This window comes from Theobroma umbraticum, unplaced genomic scaffold (assembly GCF_002168275.2).
Source record: "Theobroma umbraticum cultivar Fairchild unplaced genomic scaffold, ASM216827v3 scaffold_51.0, whole genome shotgun sequence".
Lineage (NCBI taxonomy): Eukaryota > Viridiplantae > Streptophyta > Magnoliopsida > Malvales > Malvaceae > Theobroma > Theobroma umbraticum.
In genome coordinates, this window is record NW_018397260.1 from 1618071 (window position 1) to 1642189 (window position 24119).

At 32.1% G+C, this 24119-nt stretch overlaps 1 protein-coding gene and 1 non-coding gene across 2 annotated transcripts; both read right to left on the reverse strand.

Annotated features, from left to right (window-relative positions):
• Window positions 1-5044: 5044 nt before the first annotated feature.
• LOC149527169 (small nucleolar RNA R71) lies at window positions 5045-5151 on the reverse strand. The gene has a single exon (XR_016351277.1). It is a non-coding gene; the product is annotated as a small nucleolar RNA R71 (small nucleolar RNA).
• Window positions 5152-9289: 4138 nt separating this feature from the next.
• On the reverse strand, window positions 9290-11198 carry LOC110416399 (alkane hydroxylase MAH1-like). Its single transcript, XM_089783537.1, has 3 exons — window positions 11192-11198; window positions 9929-10473; window positions 9290-9673 (listed from the first exon to the last, which is right to left on the reverse strand). Exons 1-3 carry the CDS (start codon window positions 11196-11198, stop codon window positions 9290-9292), a joined length of 936 nt encoding a protein of 311 aa, XP_089639663.1.
• Between the last annotated feature and the right edge of the window lie 12921 nt (window positions 11199-24119).

Below are 24119 nucleotides of genomic sequence, written 5' to 3' on the forward strand. Positions count from 1 at the left end.
TATGTACTCTCTTAAAACTCTCAGGAACTTATCTTCCTGCTTGTTAAATAAGACTCTACATTAACTCTGACAACTTTGCTGACTAACACAAGAATTTCTAAGACTTGACTAAACCTAGGGCTTTGATACCAAGTCTGTAACGATTGCTCCTCGATCACTACCAGCATTCGAGTCTCACGGGAGAACCCTCCAAGTTTTGAATAAGCCTTACTTAAAATGTTAGCTATTACTTCATATTCATGCCATCAATCTATGAAATAACTTTGATCCATAAAACTCTTGTAATAAGAATTGATCAATAATCTTTATGAATTGACTAAACTTTTATTCCACATAATCGTAAAAAAATAATACATTAAGACTTATAATCTCCAAATGTACAATCGTATTGACACTATTGTCTAATATCATAACAAATTACACTATGACAACTCGACCTCTAGCAGCAGAGCGACTCGGAATGAAGTGCTATGAGATGCCTTTACTATCCGTGGTGGACTGAAATGCTGATGTCTGCATGCTAGGCTATCATTATCTGCAAAAGGGAAATAATGGGGTAAGTCTCACAGACTTAGTGACCATCGGCTCCGTGAGCAGGGCATAGATGGAAAACAAGCATAAGGTAGATAAGTTTGAATGATAAAATCAGAATAAGTATAGTAGTCTTAGAAAAATCAAATCACTAGTAGAATGTTTGTGCCTTGTAAAAATGAAGCTGTAAAATCATCATTACAATATTTCACTTAGCAAAATGGTGCCTAAAACAAATGCAGTGAAACCGAGTTCAAACATCAAAAACATTACTTGCCATAAAAATATGAATAACAGTATAAAGTATGCACACTCTCGAAATGCATGGCATATAAAGAAATCAAAGTGTACAGCCACGTAAACCATTTCATGATCATCAAGTAAGCACTGAAAGCTTTTATTCAAACTAAGGGAGCTACAAAGAAATCTTAACTCTCCACCATGCAAAAGAGTATGCATCGAAAACTCACAAGGCTCTCGAGTAAGTAAGTATCGTAATCACCCGTGGACCCATTTCCAAGTAATAACATCTGGAAGCTCTCACCAGATCTCCACAGCCATAATAGTCTTGATGATGTTAGTCGACATCGAAGAAATCAAACGGTCACAACCACAGATATCACTTGTGGCCTAGCCACATATAACAACCCGTGGCCTTGCCACGTATATCATAGACTATGGCCCCAGCCACGTCTAACAACCTGTCGGTGACCCAAAAGTTATCTAGCTAGTGCTCACTTATGCACAAGAGTCATCCTTAACCAAAGTGACAGCCGACCTACTCTCGACACTCTCGGTTTGTCAAAATCGTTATAGAAACCAAATCAAGTTTTCCAAGGCCTTTCCGTTAAATCGTTTGAAATTAAGTTAAAAAATACTTCAAATTGCTTTTCACATTAAATGGCATGGTCAAAAACTTTGTACAAACATCGGAATAAAACCGGATCTCAAACTTGCATATTAAATCATTTACCAATGCATTTAGCTATGCATATCACACAAAAATACAAGGCACGTATTTTTGATACAAACACAGTAAAAAGGCTTGTTTCCTAGTTTCTAAAACTCTTTACATATATAGCTTATCTATAGATATATCCAAATCACTTTAAAAACACTTGCATCCATAATTTCCTATGGTTTCTACCGGCTCATGCTTTCCACAAATGCTCCTAAGAAAAACCAACAACATTTATTAACGTAAAACAATATATAGTATAGAGATTTTAAAATCGACACCCCCTACTCACCTTACAATAGCGGGATGTTGCATCGCTATTGACTCAAGCGGGTATCTAGCTAATTTTACTTACCGGTCACTTGCTACCTCCTCCGGCATTCCACTGCGACAAACATTTCCTAACAACAAATTAAACTCAATATGCTTAATCATACACATATATGGGCAGCAGCTTGATTAACGATTCTTTAACCAAATTTCATATTTTTCATCATCCTCAACCACAAGCATTTACACATTACTATCAACTGTTCATAACCAACACAACACAAGTTGGACACATTGCATGCTTACCTCTCAATTTTAGCTTGAATCCCACATATGATTCACAATTTCCTCCCATCCATGATCATCATTGCTGCCACAAACATAAACAATTAACACACATCTCATTTCTCTTGTTTACTTGTGATTTTCAGACTAAAATACTCACCCATTGCTCAACTATCTCAAAATCACAATGTATTCCAAGATTAATCCACATGCATGCATCTATTTCTTTCAAATCTTGGAGGACTTTTGCTGCCACAAATATTCTCACACAATTACCAACTTATTTCCTCAAGAAATCATAACCACAATCAAGGTTCTACTTACCTTCCTTAGCTGGAATCACTAGGCCGAACCTCTCATGGCTTCCTAAAGCTCCAACCATGGCATGCAAGAGAAAACCTTTCGATTTTTCCCCCAATTTCCACAAATCAAGCCTCCTCCAAGCCTTTTTCACTCAACTCTCTTTCTCCTCTCAGTTGGAAGCCTCACCAAGCCATTCTCTCTTCATTTCTCTTCCAAATGGGTGGATCTCTCATGGAACTCATTTGTTTTCTTCACATTTTTCTTCTAAAAGTCAAGCTTTTCCTTTGCATGTTTCTTTTCTTCTTTTTTCTCTCTTCCTCTCAGGTGGTGGACAAAGCAAGGTAAAAATGAGCCTTCATTCCATTTTTCTTTGTTATGGGCGGATTGCCGAAGGAAATGGCAACATTTCCTTTCATTTCATCTCAATTTACATTTCATTTCATCACCTTTAATGTCCACTTGTCATTCCTCATTCAGCCACTTTATCACCCAATATTGTTTCATGCATATTTTCTTTACCAATAGCCTTTGTCATCCCATGAACCTATAAGGCTTCATGCATTTTCCACTCTTTGAGTCATATTTGACCTCCCTTAAAACCAATAGAATTTCATGCAATTAAATTATTCTTTCTTTTTCTTTACATCCTTACTTCATTTACCATGGGCTATTTTTGCCAAACCATTGTTTTTCCCCATTTAAATAATTTTTATTCCCTTTTCTCTTTATCAACTTTCACATGGTGGGGTCCCACATGTTACCCACTAACTTACTTCTTTTCCAATGCAATGATTTGCATGTAATAGTGAATCTTGCATGCACATCTCATATTCCATATAATCTAACCTTCCTTGGTTACTAAATGTCTATTTAATTAAAATTACACATATGTCCTTAAACTTTTTCTTATTTACCATTTAACCCTCCAAACTTTCATGCTTTATAATTTAGTCCTTCCAACACTTCTTAAATTTCACCTTATCAGCATCATCGTAATATGTGTACAAATATAATATAGATTTTCACCTTATCAGGATCATCGTAATATTTAAATAATACTTACCCAATTAGTTTATTTAATAAAGACACACGAGTCCCACTGACGTCGTTTTTCTTCAAAATTCTTTCTTACTTCTTCTTTCTGACTTGGATTAACCATACATTTTTTCTTCATGACTAATTTAGACAACAGTTAAAATATTAATATTTTAATATTATTTTATTTCAAAAATTTTCACTTGTCTCCTCAGGCCCCAAAATGTCTCTCTTTGTCCTTACTCACCGTCAATTCACCTTTTAACTTGCTAATTCATTCTCAATAAAAATATTATTATTTAATTACTATTTTTAGCATGTAAAATATTTTATTATGAATTATTCCTTTCACCTTCCAGCACTATTAAATACTTTAACTAACTTCAATTGGTATCCAATAAGCTTTATTAGCCACCATATCAAAGTACGAGGTGTTACATTTTGTCCCCTTCAAATCAACTTGGGTGACAAATCCTCTTTGGACAACTCATTCACCTTCACTTCATGCCATATCCAGAAAAACCCTGTTTAGGCATCTAATCATCTCCAAACCCATAGAGGTGAAATCCAAGCATGACAATTCACATACTACTGACACATGAGAGTATTTTCGCAGACACTTGAGTCAAATACCAAATAGAACTCTTATAGCGAGTCATGTTCATTGAACTTATTCCTTAACAAGAACCTACATACTATCCCTAACTATCTTGTATACTTCAACTTAAGAGATCAATTGGGTACTTCCAAAGTAAGGAAGCGTAACATGTACTAGCCTTTTACCATTATCAATGCCTTTATTCTTGACAAAATAATTACTAGAAACATATTTAGAAATAAGGTTTTGATGCATAAGAATCTCATAATTATAACCTTTCTAATTTCTTTACAAGGCCATTATGTTCCAGGGACTTTATCCACATTAGTCTCTCATAACTCTTTATAAATAAACTTAAAGATAAAATAATATCTCATACTTTATATAAAATATCCAAATGTATTTAACATAAAATTTGACTAAGTAATGTAGTGTTTTACAAGCACAAAATCGATTGGCTTGTACGACTTACACTAACAAGTCTTACTTCAAACTTTATTTCTCGAGTTTTCAGATATCTTTGGTTGTTGTATGCAAAGGAGAATAAACTTGAATATTGTTTCTTCTAATCCAAAGATAAAAAGAACTTTTCAAAGACTTTAAAGGGAAAATTTGCAAGTTACAACTCCCAACCAAACAATTGTTGAAGATAACAACAATAATGGCAACAATGCCATTAATCAAATTCTTGAAAAGAACAAGTCTTTGCGAGATTATGTTGTTCCTTTCTTTCAAGGCTTGCACCAAATCATCAAAAGACCTCCCATTAACACAAACCATTTTGAAATCTAGCCTGCTTACATTCAAATGATTTAGTCATCAGTTCATTTGGTGGATTACCCAATTATGATCTTAACCCTCATCTAGTGAATTTCTTGGAAATTTATGGCATTCCTAAGTACAATAGGGTAACTGATGATATTATTAGATTGAGACTCTTTCCATTTTCATTAAGGGATAAGGCAAAACGTTGGCTGAATTCACATCCAACAAGATCTATCACTACATGGGAAGACTTGGCTTAAAAAGTTTTCGCTAAATTTTTTCCACTAGCCAAAATTACAAAAATGAGGAATGATATAACATCATTTACACAATTTGATGGTAAGTCTTTTTATGAAGCTTGAAAGAAATTTAAGGATTTACTTAAAAGATGTCCACACCATGAGCTTCAAAAATGGCTACAATTTCAAAAATTCTACAATAGGTTGATGAGTTCAATTAGAGCTACAATCGATGCTATAACTGGTGGGGCATTAATGGATTAGAATCTTGATGAGGCTTACAATTTTTTGGAAGATATGACTTCCAATAATTACCATTGGCCATTAGAAAAATATTTTCCTAGAAGAGTTGTTGGTGTTTATAAGATTGAAGCACTTAATGCCTTGATTGCACAAGTAGCTGCATTGGCAAAAATATTTGATACTATAGGAGTTAATGTTGTCCTAAACTCCTTTATAACTTGTGATTTGTATGGAGTAGGCCATTCAAGTGATCATTGTCCATTTAATCTTGAATTGGTACAATTTGTTAGGAACTTCAACAGGTAATAGAATAATCCATATTCCAACACTTACAATCCTGGTTAGAGGAACCATCTCAACTTTTTATGGAACAACAACTTAGGGCCTTCAAATCCAAGGCCAAACATCCCTTCTGACTTTCCATAACAAGCTCGATGTCCTATCCTTGAAAAGAAACCTACCTTGGAAAATGTTCTCATGCAATACATGGCAAAGAATGATGTCATCATTCAAAGTCAAGCAGCTTCATTGAGAAATCTTGAGACTCAATTGGGCCAAGTTGCTAATTCAATTAATAATAGGCCCTAAGGTACCTTACCAAGTGACATTCAAGCCAATCCCAAAGTGTTAGAAGTGTTAGCACTATAATAATGAGAAAAATATCCAAAAGGGTGGTGAATTGAATTTTTAATAATTCTTTTCAACAAATTTAAACCTTTTATGAAGGCAAGTTTGAAAACTAGTTTCTCAAATTTGTTTTCACTTTAAAACATGCCAAAAGTAATTTAAGCAAAGTAATGACCAAACAAGTTGAACATAAATTTTCAAACTCTTTAAGGCAAAATGCACTAGTGTAAAATTTTCATAAGCTTCCAATCAAGTCAAGCTAAAAATAATTTTCATAAATTTGTTTTTCTATCAAAGTGTGTCAATAACAATTTGAAGACTAAATTAAGGAATAAACAAGTTAAGAACAAATTTGATAAATTCTTTAATGTAAATGCATAATTCAAGAAGTGAAAAATAGAGAAGATACAATATTTTTATAGAGATTCAGCTTCCTTGCCTATGTCCTCTCCCTTAGCTCACTAAGGAATTTCAAATCCACTATGAAATATACTTTTTAAAGCTCAAGCATAACATTTACAATGCCTTTCAAGGATCAAGTACAACCTTTCCATCAATGCCTTTTATGGATCAAGCACAACCTTCACAATGCCTTTAAAGGCTAAAGCACAACGTTTTCTCTCTTACAATTGAATAGCAAAGATACCACTAGAAAGCAAGTTTTGCTAAGTAAGTACAATGTAAGAAGAGTGTGATGAGTATAAAAATGTTTACAAAAGATAGGAATGAAGACACAAAGGCATTATAGCACAAGAAAGCTGAAAACCTTAATGGAAGAATGTGAATTCCTTGCTCTAGCTTGGTTTCTCTTTTTCTTTCTTATTTTTCTTCATATAGTTTGATTCTTGATCTAATAATGTTTTTCTCCACTTTTTTAACCTTGGAAATGTGTTGGAGAAGTTCTTTTTATAGTTAGGGAAGCTTTGGAGCCGTTAGAGAAGGTTTGGTGAAGGAAATAGTCATTTTTTCTTTGATTTTCGTGTGCAACAACTAGCTCTAGACCAAATGTATGGATACATTTTGGTATGTATCGATACATATGTATCAATACATTTTGAAATGCATCCATACATTTTGGGAAAAACCATTCTATTTTAAATGTATCGATGCTTTTGACCAAAGTATCGATACTTGTAGCTTAAAATATAGAAAATTCTTCTTTTTGAACCCAATTTGATGCCAAATACTTGGACATTTCAAAATCAAATGTAAAGGAGGTTTAAAACTAATTTAAAGAAGTTTAGAAGCTATTCAAACAAGTTTAAAAATCATTAAAGCAATTTTCAAAACTTATTCAAGTAATTTTGAAGCTTTTCGCGTGAAAACACTTAGGCACTTCAAAACTCATTTAAAAAAGTTTAAAAATTAGTCAAACAAGTTTAAAAACTCATTCAAACAACTTTAAAAATTATTCAAACAAGTTCAAAGATCATTTAAGTAGTTGTGATTATTTTTCACGTAGAAACACTTACGCAATTCACAAGCAAATGTATAAGAGTTTTTAACATTAATAAATTAAGCTTAAAAACATTTTCAAACAACTTCAAAAATCATTCAAACAAGTTCAAGGATCACTCAAAGACATTCACGGATCATTGAACCAATTTTGATCACTTTTTGTCATTTCAAAGCTATAATAATTTTAAACATGATAAAGCTAACACAAAGGTTAGGAAAAATGCAAGGCAATCACTCTACATAGTGGAAAAGAGGTTGAAAGGGCAAGTAAAAAGGCAATTGAATCTTCAAAAAAGCATGTTCATGATGAAGAGGTAATTATTGAGAAAGAATTTGAAGCTGAATAAAAAGATGATGGGAAAGCTGAAAATCAAGTGAAGTCTCAAGTAAATCATCTTCCACAACCTTTTCCTTGAAGGTTTCAAAAATAAAAGCTTGACAAGCAATTTCAAAAATTTCTTAATGTCTTCAAAAAACTACACATAAATATCCTTTTTGTTGAAGCTTTGGAATAAATGCTAAGCTATGTCAAGTTCTTGAAAGACATTATTTTCAAGAAGAGAAAATTGGGTGAGCTTAAGAATGTTCTTTTCATTGAAGAATATATTGCAGTTTTTCAAATAAATTACAACCAAAACTCAAGGATCCTGTAGTTTTACAATTTCTTGCACAATTGGTTTTTTTTTTTTGCTAAAGCTTTAGGCGTTTTAGGTGCAAGTATAAATTTGAGACCATTGTCAATCTTTGAAAAACTTGGTTTAAGGGAATGCAAGCCAATTTCTATGATACTACAACTTGCTGATCATCCCTATGTTTATCGAACATCTTACTTAAGTTTAAACATTATCACTTAATGTAAGGTTGGGTGTTTTATGCAAAGGAAGGAGTTGGAAGAGAAACTAACTTGCTAAGGGTATTTATCCCTTAAGAACCCATTGGTAATTGAGTTGCTTATCTCTTTTCTCTATTTTCATGTGTGTTTCTTGGCATCTAGCTAGTAAGATCACATTATCTTTGTTTAGGTGACTTTAATTTTGTTACTAGCTTTTACAAGTTGGCTACATTAGTGTTGGTGGTTGTTGGAAGGTTAAGTCATATTAGAGGGTATTGAACTCTAGAGATTTTGATCAATTATTGAACTTGGTAGTGGTATGCAAAAGACTACTATATCGTGAACGCGTTTTGCTTTGTTTAGGTTTCCAGATCCATATAGGTCTATTTTAGAATGGCTTCATGAGGCTTTGAATCACTCAATATGCTAGAAAACCATCTCCTTTTGATACTTTGTATATAGACAAGTTCTATTTTTTATTTGTAACGGATCTGATAGGTAACACTTTATGATGACTAATTGAGATTTTGAGATACTATGCCATTTTATAACATAGCAATTTAAAATCCAGTTGTTGATGTATAGACTTAGGGAAAACCCTTCCTTTCTGATAAAAGACATCACATATTATCTTTAAAAAAATGGACGTACACCATTTAAACAAATTGGATTAACTCAAGTTTCAAATCAATTCAGTTTTGAGTTATCATATATGTTCAGTCAATTTAGAGTTTAGATTTTAGGTTACTTTAAGTTGAGTTAAGTCGAAAATTAGGTCACTATATTTTAGAGTTATTTTGGGATTAGTTTTCTCAATTCAAATTAATTTGCGTTTAGGTTAAAGTATTTTACTATCCTATTAGGTTAAAGTCAAACTTGGTTTTGAATGAGTTGAGTCAAATTTCGTGAATTGGATCAAATTTTACCACTTTTTTTTTCCACATTAAAACAAAAATAACTACTAAGTTAATTCCACATATTATCCCTCAATATTTTACTAATAAGTCTCTAATTACTCACGAGAATATTAGAACATAAACCTAAATGATTTATTAAAACAAATAAGGAACCTTGACATCACATTATTAGTTTCAATAATACATTACTCCAAATGTTTGCTTGGGTTAGGGTACTACAAGTACCGCTCAAGCCCATCTCTTCTTAACTATAACCATTAGGTCATGATTCATGAGAAGAATGATGCTTTGCTTAGGGGCGATTTGGCTACTGTCTACAACTTGGACATCGTAGTTGTGGATGATAGCTGAAGTAATCACCTTCATAAAAGTGAAAGCAAAATCTTTCCCTAAACAACTTCGAGGCCTCACGTTGAATGTAAAGAACTTGTGCGTCGATTCATATTTAATTCCTCCATCATCGATAATCCACCTCTCTAGCTTGAATTCATTGCAATCCTCTTCACAGATGGATGTTATCCTTCCTATTGCATATACGGAGAGCAAAATCGTTGTTCTTTGATTAATCTTACGGCCACTTGGAAGGGTGTCATTGTGAAGAGCAGTCCTTGTCTGGACAAGAACTAAAAGGTATAGTCTTAATGTTTCATATAAAGATACATGTAGATAAACCATTTTATTCAACTTTTTAGTACCAAATGCTAGCCATTTCGTTTTCCCATTTTCTGGAAAGTGTTTATGTATTTCCTCTCTAATTCTCTTTTCAACAAGTAGATGCTTTAAAAGAATCTAGAAAAACCAACTCAATGCTGTGCTTGTAGTGACGTGAGTAGCGAACATAAAAGTTATAATGTTATCTCTCATAACTTCATCTGAGATCGATAATGTCGCAGCAAGTTCATCTCTATCTACAAGAAGTTTTAATATATTGAAATCCATATCTTCCTTTCTCGATCTACTGCTCAATTCTTTTCGCTTTATTGATATGTATTCTAAAACTAAATGATCTAGAGTTTTCCTAGCCTCGCTTAATCTCTTCTCTTTTCCAATACCCAGGCATTTTTGTAACTTCCAGATAATCTCTGGTAGCAAGTATCCAAATGATATTGCTTCGCAAGCATCAATTATGGCTTTTGCAAAAAGATGCTCATGGGAATTGCTCTGAAACAAACCGAGATCACAACCGATGGCCATTTTGCAAGAAAAATAAAATATATGCTTTCCAAGCAGATCTTCCAAGGCCACTGGTACATGTTGTTTGGAGACATGCTCAAGAATTAGGATCAATCGCTTCTCCATGCTATCTTCAAAGATCTTTGGCATCAACTCATGGAACCTTCGATGATTTAGGAAGCCTTTGTAAAGTGCTCTTTCGTACTTCCATTTAACAGAATCAAAATTGAACACCGAATCTGCAAATATAATATGAAAAGGAAATTATGAGGAATAACCTTTCTTGATAGGCAGATTTTAAAAATAACTATCAAAATAAATTTAACTGTTTTTAGCCATATTTAGCCATAACTTGACTAAAAATACCCTCAAAACTATTTCAAATAAATTAAACCGGCCATCACAATTTGTCCCCATTTGTACTTTCGAGTTCTCTTTCTCACCATCCCACTTTCTCAAATTTTATCGATTTCTCTCTCTCACCATCCCACTCTCTCTAATTTTATCGATTTATCTCTTTAGCATTTGTTTGTTATGCTCTTGATTTCTCTTTCCTGTGTTTTCATATTTCTCTTTCCTGCATTTTCAAGACACCAAGCAATAGTTTTGATATGAATGGGTCGGTGACTATTTGAGAAATTTGATTTCAGATATTTTGGATAAAACTAAAACGGTAGAAATAATCACAGATGTTTGAAATAACTTTTAATTATATCAATTTAAGACCTACACACCAAGAAACTCAAAATTTTGAAATTTATAAACCTAGGTTTTCAAAAGAAATTTTTTTCGAATTTTAGTCGAAATTGATGTTTTAGATAAGAAAATTTGTGTTTTGATTTATGAAAACATGTTAGAAACACTTTAATCAATGCCAAATTGTCAAAAAAAATAAAAAAAAAATAAAGAGAGTCGAGAGAATTTGAAGTTTTTGATTCGTAAATAATAATAACATACCAGGCATTAAAGTGTAACAAAATGTTTTTAAATATGACGTGTAACAACAATATTTTTTCAACATGTACCAATAATATTTTTTTCAACATGGCATGTAACAATATTTTTTAACCATAGCATGTAACATGTTTTTGTACATGACGTGTAACAACCTAACCATGGGATGTAATATGTTTTTATACATGGCATGTAATAACAGTATTCTTTTTCAACATGGTGTGTAACAATCTAACTATGACATGTTACATACTTTTGTACATGACGTGTAACAATTTAATCATGATGTGTAATATATTTTTGTACAAGGTATGTAACAACAGTATTTTTTTTTCAAGATAGCATGTAACAACCTAACCATAACATATCTCATATTTTTGTACATAACATGTAATAGTCTAATCACGACATATAATATGTTTCTATACATGGTATGTAATATCATGGTATGTAATTTTATTAAAAATAATTTTATCTAACTTAATTAAAAATAATTAAAATTATAAAAAAAATTATTTTTAAAAATATCTCATATATCAAATCATTTCCTCCCATCTATCCCTTTTGAATATTTAGAGAAGCTTTTGCTCATTATTTAATTGCACGTTGGCAAGATTGCTTGTCAGCCAATTATCCATATTGACAAACCAGAGATTTTTTACTACAAGACATGTGCCGCCGCTTCTTTCAAGAATTTGGGCACTCCAGTCGAGGAACTAGCAGTAGATGCGGACAAACTACTGTAACTTTCCAACCATAGGCCACTTCCACTGGAGCCCTCTTCTCTTTCTAGAATAAGTGAGGTTGGTAAGTAAGGAATAGAACAACTGTTATGATCAAGAAGCCAGTGTAGGTAAGGTCATCATGATTTTGTTGGTTTTCACCCAGTAAATGCAAGTAACGTGCTGCTTAATAAAGTAACATATACAAGGTCTTTGGTATATTAAAAGTAGGGTGTTTTCCAGGGCATTTAATGAGAGGATAGGATATTGCAACTATAACCATACCGGCCATTTACATCCTCTTTCCTTTTTCTGTTGAAAAATGCTCTACGTAAAAAGTTTTCACTGGAAGCAAGTAAAAATCTTCATTCTATTGCTAAAATCCAGAAATTTTTGCTTGCCTTTGATATGGGTTTTGATGATTCTCATTGAAATTTTTTATGGTTTTATATAGCTTTAAGAATTAGAGATATTGAGGTGTGCTTCGTCGACATAGCTGACGATGGCAGTGGCTTTTTATTTTATTTTTTAGATTGAATCTAGTTTTTACCTAGAAAAATCAGAGAGAAAGAGCGAGAATATGGATTTTTAAGAGTTTTATTTCTTTTTCCATTTTATTTTTTCTCACTTCAATAATTAATGTTTTTTAAGATTTAAAAAAATAGGTAAAACTACTATATCTCTTAGTGCATGAAATTTCTAATGTCTATGTTGTTGAAAATAAAAATAGTTTAAGAAATAAAATTTTTATTTAATGCAAGACATTTTAATTATCTAAATCATTCTAAAACTTTATATAGTTTTCATCGTTAACAATTTATCACAAAGTTATATATATATATATATATATATATATATATATATATCAAAATTAAGATGTGTAGTTATTCTCTTTTAAATTTGTATGGGTAGTTTTGAAATTTTGAAGTACTTGCGTAGAAAAAGATCTCACCCACCATACAGCACTTCAATCTGGACTTTCGTAAAAATTCTTTTTCATGCATATCAAACGGAATATCCTATAATTATATAGTCAATGGAATTCATAAACTCTATAAACAAAATTTAGAGATTTGTCACTTATCCATTAAGCTATATGTATAAGAGATTAATAAATTCATATAATAGACAATTGGCATGTGATATAAATTCTAAACAAAGTTATATTTTAAAATTTTAATAAATTCATACAATAACTAAATGAATATGTGACAATATTTCTATTTTCACTTGTAAAGTTTTAAAACTACACTAGTATAAAATAATATTACATCAATTATTCCATCTATCTTGTGTGATAACTCTAAGGTCTTGTAAAGGTATAAGAAAAAAAGAGATATTTTCTTTTAACTAGAAACAGAAATGGCTTGAAAAATACATTTCATGATTGGTTCTTTAAGGAAGACCTTAATCAATTAGAGAAAAAATAACAAGGTTTACTCAACCTACCAACTAAAGATTTCTACCATTATATTTACTTTCAGCCTTAACTTTTGTTTGGTAAGCATTCAATTTAAATTTAAATATTTTGAACTACAATTAAATATCTATATGCTTTATAATAAACGAAGATTTAGGCTAATTAATTGTTACTCTTGGCTAATTTAACAGTAAAAGTGTTCCATTCATTAGAAAAAAGAAAACAACATATAGAGTAGTTAATTGGCTAGGAAAATTGATGGCCAAAAGAAAACCTATGAAAATTAGTGTTTTAGCAATGACGTGTGACTTTAACCCACCCAATATTAGGTAAGTGTCTTAATAACAGGGATGCGTTGATGTACAAAAATAAATAAAAGGGATCTTACCGCTGTTTGTTGTACACACTAAATACTAAAGGCTAAGACCTTTCTTTCCTTTAGAAAAGTAAACTTTTATTATTGAAAAGAGCCACTGGTTAAGGCATAGCTTGCGCGAAAATTCTATATTACAGAATTATTTTTTTCAATTTTATTATTAAATATTAGTTAAATCTTTAATTTTTAATTTTAATTTGTTTATTTATAATTTTTTTTTATAATTAGTTTATTTTTAAGTGAGTTATTTTCATTTTATGTTATTTCTTTTAATTTAACTATTATTTATTAATTTTATATTTTTCATAAAAACTAAAGGAATTGGGCTTAATTCTTAAAAGTAAGGTGTTGAAAGATCCAAGTTTGTTTACATATGCTTCAGTTTTTCAATCATAACTCATGTTACAGAACTCTAAATGATGTGATTGTTAGACCATTGGAAAGCTGAGAGAAAGAGCTATAACTTTGATGCAGAATATTTTACCAAGTTCTGCCTTAAAGATAAAGAAAATTTCATCGGAAAATGACTGGACATACTATGGTGGGAATAGAAATTTTTAAAGATTAACAATTTATTTTTTGGGCCTCTCGTTACACTTTTAAGCCCAATTAAATCATATGTCAACTTAGAAAACTATAGATTTAGTTTGTTAGTATAAATAGAATTTTTTTAAGAGACAAGGCTAGATAACTTTTAGAGATTCAAGAAGCTAGAAGTGGAGGCTGAAACTTTGAGAGCAAAACTGCAACTATTTTGTTTTGTTTCTTCCGTAGCTTTTATTTTTCTTCTTACTCTCAATGGTTGAATTTTATATAGTGATATTTATCTTTACAATCATGAGTAGCTAATTTTCTTTTTCTAGGATTGCAATTGAACTCACGTGTAATCTAAATTTTTAATCTCTTTCTTACTTATCTTTACTGGAATTTGAATTGTTTATTTCAATTTATTCTTAGTGCTTTTAATTGCTTGGCCACCAATTAAATTGATTTAGGAACCTAAATAAATTTGGAAAAGAGAGTTTAGTGTAAACTAAAATTGGGATAGCATATTATCATATTAATTAATTTGTATATAAGATAGGGATATACCTATAGGCTATATATAGCCAGATTAGAGCATGAACTTAATGAATCTGTTTTAATTTCAATTCACATAGGGATATAGTATTTTAGTTAAATTAGATATTTTTATAAGATGAGTCACAAGGCCCTTATAAATAATTTAGCACTCTAGGTTTAGCAATTCAATCTATTGAAATAAGTTGAGAAAGAGATGTATGATTTAGATGAAGTCTGAGGGATATTGTAATCTTGGGCTTGTTTGATTTGATTTTTACTCAAGTTATTATTACTTTGATTTTTCTTGTTAGTTCAAATTTTGGTTAATTATTTTTAGTTAATTAATTTAGTTACTTGAATTTCATTGTTTGGATAAGATTAAATTGTTCTAATTTTAGTACTTAGCAAAATTTTAGATCAATTCTATGTAGGATCAATACTTTGGTTGCTTATATACTATCTATTCAATACTTATACTTGCGTAGTAGAATTTTAACTGACATCCTGACTTGATTTCGAAGTCATGATCAATGCAAGGATTGATATAAGTATAGCTCACTAGACTCAAACAAGGCTATATATATAATGATAATGGTACACTTAATCAAGTGAGTTGTACACAATATGGAAAATCATCATCATAAAGGTATGGTTAAACCTTTCATTTAGTCATCATAATTTATATCACATATGGTTTCATATCTCCTTTCATACAAAAATCATATGCACACTTTGGGTGCATATATGGGCTCTCGAGCTATCATAGTCTTCTAGATGTAAATAACATATTGACTATAAAACCATTTCATGGATATAAAGCCATTTCATGGCTACATATATGAAGTGTTCAACATCATATAAATATAATAACAAAAACTCGATTTGTTACCATTGCGGTGTTGACTCCATATGTTTTTTATGATAATAAAATATTCCTCATTCTTTGATGTCTAACTACATCATTTAATTGTGCAGGATTAAGATTGAATCCCTTAACAAAAATGTTGTTTGAAAACAAGTTAAGAAGCCTACCATGATACAAGAATGATTAATTAGTTAAAGGAACAAAAAACAAAGGACTAAGCGATAATAGAAAACTATTAACTGGTTAGTGTCATATCCCATTTTCGAAAAGATCATGATCAGTGTATGGACCTGCGTGGGTGTAGCCCACTAGGACCAAGTAATCCTAAATCCATAAATGCATGGACTAGTCATCCATCATATTCACTAACATAAGTTCATCCATAATCAAAATATGCAATAATTCATCAAGGCTAGCACATTACGAAACTTCTCAATGTAAAGTGTGGTTTTTTTCACATGTCATACAAATATTCACATGTAAATAAAACAATTACGGTTTGGCACGCATCCTGTGCCTATTATGCTATGGACATCCACCATAGTCTTATCATTTTATGCACCCATTTCCGGGCTGAACATAATTTGTAGAAATGTAAATAAGTTTATCAATGCTATTTATAAAACAAAGTTCATTATCAATACAACAGTTCAAAACTAAACTAGACACATTGCGGAGTGTGCAACACTGCAAGGATGGAAAAAATGCTCTACCACACCTCCCATGAAAAAATGCTCTACAATAAATCATAGCTGCAAAATAATTATAACAATTATGTAATGAAAAAATGCACTCAAAACTCATGAAGCATAAAATATGGTACTCATATCAAAGCTCAACTTACAAAACATTTGCAAGGAGACAACGGTAAGTAACCCATGAACATTCAATTTCAATATCAAACATTCAATCAAGAATGAACCATTCATTTAATAAATCACATCAATACATACCATGAGCAAATCAAAAGGAGAATGGGTATTTTTGCCGACCCATCCCTACCTCCACATTGGGATTCATAAAGAGGGAAAAAGTGGTACGATGCCCAACTTAACCATGTAGTAACTTTACCCCACACCGAGACTAGAGCTAACATACAAAGGGGGAAAGGTGGCACGTTAGCCAAACATAACCCTATGGTATTCTTATCACCATACTAAGACAAGAACAAATTACAACACAATCGAAATTTCATAAGATATTATACCAAGATCAAGCATCAATAACAAATCATATGAAACACATGAATCAAGGAAAAATGGACACCTTCTCAATCCACAAACATAATATTTACATTCAAGAACATTTTAATCATCCACAATCATTCTCAATCACATATATATAATTCTCATACCCACACTAGCCTTAAGGCTAGAGTAATCAAGTGGACTACAATCATAAATAGGCATATCCCCTATTGTTCAAAACTAATACATAATAGCATATTTACATATACATATAGTTTCAAAAACCAATTTCCAAAACATTTCTACATACATAAATACATTTTCTAGAATAAATATTTATGGGGAATCATGCTCATCAATAAACCCTCAGTCATTCAAATTATGCTTTCAACTTTACATACTAAAATAGTTTTGAAAGTGGTGTATCCATTCACCTCAAAAGTTGATTTTTTACCAAGCAAGTGAAAGTCTACTCAAATAAAATTTTTGGATTTTCAATTGTTCCTGACTACCCAAATCAATATTTTAGTTAATACTTAGTCTAGGAATCATGTAATAGTCACTCTATGCCACTTCGAACTATTCTGGTTCACCTAAACTAATTTTCTAAACTAAATCTGTTACTCATCAAAATAAACATTTGTACAAACCCATAAAATCAACTTTCTTACCTTAGGTGAGTTATTGCAAGGGGGAAATCCACCCAAATCCTCTAGTTTGTGGACATCAATAATTCTAAAACAATAACCATATTTTCAGAATCAAAAATCCAAGATTTAAAGATTCAAAATGGGAAAAATCTTATTTTTCATTTAAAACCCAAAACCAACCTCAAATCTTTGAAACTCGGTGATTTTGAGCAACAATGAGTTGGAAGAGCTTAATAGTTAATGTTTTACCTTGAAAATGCAGTTGAGGGTTGCCAACCTTTAGAAAATGTGATATATTTATAAGTTAAGGTGTGAAAATATGTTTTTACCCTTTCTATTTTTCTAAAATCGATGAAATGTATTGATACATTTGGCCCATCTATCGGTACATTTGGTTCTGAAAAATTATATCAATACATGATGAATATGTATCGATACATTAGAAACATGTATTAATACATTTGAAATAGAATATAGTTTCTGAAACAGATTACCTCTAAAATCTACCCAACTTTGGTACACTAAATACTATTTAAGTAAATGTCCTTATATTTACTTATTTCCTTTTTACTCTCCATTTACTTAAGATGTTTAACATAAATAAGCAAACACCTATCCCCCCATTTGGATTCAATAAAAATATAAAAAAAATCAAAATTCAAAAGAATCAAAATCTAAATTTTAGTTTCAAGACCAAAATTGAAAAAGTTCAACTAAAAGTAAATTTTTGGCTCTCACTTTTCATAACAAACGTACTCCAAAAATTATGAAAAAATTATTTTTGGTCCTTTAAAAATCAAACGAATCATTATCACCATTTTTTATTTCTAAAATATTCTTCTATAAAAATCACATATTTTAACTCCTTCCAAACTTAGAAAATTTTTTGCTTCAGAAGTGGCAAACAATCAAAAGTGTCAATGAATTCTTTTAAAGGTTAAAACTAAGTTTAATATTCAAAATATGCAATCTATATGTTCACCTAAAGATTTTATAACTTATCCTCTTTCTCAAGGTGGAATTTCACATTCTTCCCTTTAATGAAAATTCATCCTCGAATTTTAATAATGTACTAACCTTCACTAAATAGGTATAGGTACTTTGCTCACATGCCATCCTTGGCTTCCTATGTAACCCCTTTGTTGGGATGAGCCCTGCAGCCAATTGCAATTGGTTAAGGCTTGATTCCAATCATGCAACAACATTATTCATATTGAATGATTAAAGGTTTTCCTTCATCAATAAGACATCAATTACAAGTTATAAAGTCTAATTGGATGAAGTCCATGAGATTAATATGCCTTGCAAGGAAATTGTAATGGGTTACAGCTATAAGATTCTTATGCATCAAAGCGTAACCTCAAAAATGTTCGTGCTCAATGTATCATTGAGACTGGACATCAATGATGCCTAAAGATAGTACATTCTATATTCCTTACTTGAGAAGCAAGCAACCGATCTCGTAGGTTGAAGTATAGAGATACTTGAAACTAGAATGTAGGTGCTTGCCTATGAGAGCAAGTTCACTAAACATGACCCACCGTGAGAAGTGCATTTGGTATTTCACTCAAGTGTCTATGTAATACTTCTCATGTGTCAGTTGTGTAAATACTCCCTAAACTTGAGACACCAGGTTATCTTATGTGTGGAGTGCTATGCTTTAATTTTATCCCTACGGGTGACTAAGCAAGGATGCCAAAACGGGATGCTTTTGGGTATAACATGAAGCATGTAAAGGCAAATGAGTGGTCAAGATAGGAATCATCACCCCAAGTGATGCAGGGGACATATCCTAACTATTCTTGGTTGATATTAGCTTATTGAAGTCCTTGGCCAAGGCGACTTAAAGATTATAAAAAGAGTTTCATAAGTCTTTATAAAGCTGATGATCAAACTTTAAGAACTTATATGGAGATCAATAAGAGTAGACACTACACCATGCTCTTATCATCTCCGGGATATATGATGAGGGAATGAATTACACTGAAAAGCTGATCACTGAAAGGTTGAGTCAAACCATCTTGACTTTTCTAACATTTGGGTGGCCATGAAAAATTGCTAGATCCCAATCTTGGTCTATGAACTCTAGGTAGTTAACTTGATTAATGATAAATTTAAAATAGTTTAAATTTATCTAATTCTAAGGTTAACTTAAGAATTATATGTTGAGTTCATTGCCACCATGTTAAAAGCCTAATGGGTCACACACCTAAAATGAATGTTGAAAATAAAATGGGAGAGGTGATTAAGTTGGACTTAATCAAATTAGAAGTTATGAACTTCTCAAGCACTTGATTAAAATTGTTTAATTAAGTTATGCTTAATTCATTAAATTGTTTAATTAAGTCATTGAGCGTAATTAATTAAATTAAACAATTACGTTATTGGACCTAATTGATTAAATTTGTTTAATCAAGTTATTGGGCCGAATTGATTAAATTGTTTAATTAAGTTATTGAGCCTAATTGATTAAATTTTTTTAATCAAGTTATTGGGACTAATTGATTAAATTAAACAATTAAGTTAATTGGGCTTCTTAAGGACTTAATTAAATTGTTTACTCAAATTATTGGATTAATTTGTAATTACAAAATAGTATTGTAATTAGGTTTAAAATTAACCCAAGGTATAGATACCCTGCGATAGCCTCCAAACAAAATGAGAGATGAAAGGTTGAAATAGAAAGGAACGGTAGATTAGAAACCTTTTTTTTTTTCTTACCATTCCTTGTGTGAAGAAAAACAGTTTTCGTTCACTTGATTCCTTTTCAGCGCCATAATTTTGTATGGATTATGAGTTTACGACACTCATTTTTGCTAGCACATTGTTAAGACATAGCACTCCCAATCCTTAAAGAAGGATTTTCTAATTCATTAGTTTGGATCATCATTAGAGGGTGCACAAAGATTCCTTGGATAGATTTGGTTTGCAACAACTAGGCTAAGGTGGTTGAGCCTTTTGAAGGCAAATCAGTGGTTTAACAAAGGATTCATCAACCTTTGTTATTAAGGTAAATTTGATATGATAATACATATATATTTTATTCGTAATTTAATTTCGTACTCAATTCGGCATGAAAGAGATCCGACAAAGGTGAAGCATAATTTAAACTTAAATCCATTTTCGCTATGTTTATCTATATTTGATGCATGATCAGCCCTCACCCAATACTCCTCACTCAAGTGATCGTGCCATTACTCCTTCACCAATCCTACTCCCCTGGAGCATAATTTCTTCACCTACCTATCTAGAATGGCTACTGGTACCTCGTCATAACTCAAATCATGTTTGAGTTGTAAGGACTCATGCTAGATCACATGACATGGATATAGTTGGTACTTTCATAGTACCAAAACATGAAACACAAGATGAATGCTAACAAGATTTGGTAGAAGTGCTAACCAGTAAGCTACCACACTAACCCTCTTCATAATCTCAAATGTTTCAATATACCTTGGGCTTGACTTGCCCTTCTTGCCAAACCTTATAACTCCCTTGGTTGGTGAAACCTTTAAGAATACATGAACACCAACCTCAAACTCCAACTCTTGACGTTTATGGTCAGTATATAACTTTTGACGACGATATGCTGTCAATATCCTCTCTCTAATCAATTGTATCTTATTGATAGTCCCTTGAATTTTTTTCGATCTAAGTAGTCTCCTTTCACCAACCTCTAACCAACATATGGGTGATCTACATCTATGTCCATATGAAGCTTTATAAGGCACCATTGAGTACAAGATTGAAAACAGTTATTGTAGGCAAACTCAACCAATGGCAAGTGTTGATCACAAGGATCTCCAACATCTACGACACAAGTTCTCCACATATCTTTAAGTGTTGAATATTCCTTTCAAACTGTTCATCTGTTTATCGGTGGAAAGCAGTGCTAAAATTCAACTTTGTTCCCAAACCTTCTTGAACTTTCCCTTAAAATCCACTACTAAATTGTGTGCCGTGATCTAACGCTAGAGTGACTGGAACTTTTTGCAATCACACTATGTCATCAATGTATAGCCTAGCATATTGTGCTGCTCCATAAATGGTCTTTATCGATAGAAAATGTGTAAAGTTAGTCAACTTATCTACAATTTGGTCGTACCTAGATGAACAACATATGTTGCCACGTGGGCCTCTTCTAGAATCTCTTGTCTCAAATAATCAACATTCAAGACAAACACTCTAGTTCCATATCTAAGTGATCGATCAGTGCCTTTAGAAAACAATTGCCGTTTCTTCCTTTAAGGATCATCCAAAGCCTTAGCCACAAATCATCCTTGTCTTGGGCTTCTTTGATGTGATCCATCAATATTGATCTCACTCTAAAGTGGGCTAACAATGCCTCAGTATCATCAACCTTAAATTAGATGCCCATATCACCCAACTCATGCATACTTTATGCCAATAATCTTCTCTTAACTAAGATGTGAGCTACACTCCCCATAGATTTTTGACTCAAAGTATCTGCCCCCCACATCAGCTTTGCCTGGATGACATAGTATGGTGTAATCATAATTCTTAAGTCACTTCATCCATCTATGTTGCCTAAGATTAAGATCTCTTTACACAAAAATATATTTGAGACTCTTGTGATTCGTGTAAATCTCACAAGTCTCACCATACAAGTAGTGCCTCCATATCTTCAAGGCAAATACAATGGCAACCATCTCTAAATCATGTGTGGGGTAATTTTGCTCATGTTTTTTGAGCTATCTTAACACATATGCAATCACCTAATAATGTTGCATCAATACACATCCAAGTCTTACTCATGATGCATCACAATAAACCATATAACCCCTTATTCCACAAGGTAAATTGGCTTTGAAGTTGTGGTAAGACAAGACTTGAGCTTCTCAAGGCTCTCCTCACATGCATCAAACCATATGAACTTGGCACCCTTTTCTGCCAACCTAGTCATAGGAGCAACAATCTTGGATAAATCCTTAACAAACCTCTTATAATATCTAATCAACCTCAAGAAACTCCATATCTCAGCAACTGAAGTAGGCCTTGACCATTTTTCCATAGCTTCAATCTTTTTTGGGTCCATCGTCACACCATCCTTAGATACTATGTGACCTAAGAAGCCAAGACTATCCAACCAAAATTCATAGTTGGAGAACTTGGCATACAACTGATGCTCCCTCAAAGTCTGTAGCACAATCCTCAAGTGCTGTTCATGTTTTTCTCGACTTCTCGAGTACACTAAGATATCATTAGTGAACACAACCACAAACTTATCCAAGTATGGTCTAAACACCCTATTCATCATATCCATAAAGCTGCATGGGGATTTGTCAAACCAAATAACATAACTAAAAACTCATAATGGCCATACCTCATACGAATGGCAGTCTTGGGTATGTCACCACCTTTAATCCTCAAACGGTGGTGCCCTATCATAAATCAATCTTTAAAAAAAACTTGGCCCCTTGCAACTAATCAAACAAGTCATCAATACGTGGGAAGGGATACTTGTTCTTGATAGTCACTTTGTTTAATTACCTACAGTCGATACAAAGTCTCATCGATCCATCTTTCTTCTTCACAAACAATATTGGTGCACCCCATGGTGAGACACTAGGGCATATAAAACCCTTGTCCAACAAATCCTCTAACTAGACCTTGAGCTCTATCGGTGCCATTCGATATGGTGGGACAGATATCGAATTAGTGTCATGCACCAAGTTAATCTAAAACTTTATTTCACTCTATGAAGGCAATCCAAGTAACTCCTCTGAGAACACATTCATATACTCTCCTACAATTGGCACATCTACTACATTACCCATAACCACCTAAGTGTCCAAAACTATAGTAAAAAATCATTGGCATCTGTGTCTCATGAATCAATTAGCGATCAGGGTCGACACCACACTACTTGAGGCCATACTACGATCTCCTTGAATATAGAATGGTGTTTCTCGAGGCTATTCAAACTTTACCTTCTTGTGGTGATAATTCACACTTGCGTAGTTGAAAAACAAGCAATCCATCTTGAGAATCACATCAAACTCTAACCTATCCCTCAATACTCAATTGGCTTAAGTGTCATTCTCCTTAACTTGGACCATACAAGCATTACATTTAACTTTTGACACAAACACTTCTCTAAAGTATGTGGAAACTACTAAGTGCTTGTTGGGCCTAGCTTTTTTAGGCTTATCTGTCTCTTACAAGCAAAAACCAAGCCAAACATAAATTTTGAAAAGCTCTTTAAAAAAAAGTAGGTTTTTTTTTTAAGAATAAGTTTTTTTAAAAAAAAGAGCTTCAAGAAAAGGTCCTATGAAGAGCTTTTTCTTCTCTTTTTTTTTAAATACAAGAGAATTTTTATTTTTATTTCAAAAATATCCTCATCTGTTAAATATACTTACAATATTACCCTCTTTAAAAAAAATACTCATTACGATAATTTTAACCAAAATTATGACTTATAAAAAAGAACTTATAAAAAGAAATTTACCAAACAACTTCAGCTTAATTTTAAAAGCTATTATTTTTCATAAAAACTTCATAATAGCTTTTAAGCTAGTAAAAAGCCAAGCCAAACAGGCTCTAAATCTTGCTCCCTTTTGGAGCACTCTATGCCTAGCTTAGATGCAAAGTATAGGGAAACAAATAAATGTGTAACACCAAGGTCATA

Bases quoted from the DNA above. Each gene is read 5' to 3' on its own strand.
- LOC110416399 (XM_089783537.1), bottom strand. The intron at 9,674-9,928 runs GTTATGAGAGAT...GTTCTTGTCCAG, and splicing joins CATTATCGATCTCAGATGAA to ACAAGGACTGCTCTTCACAA.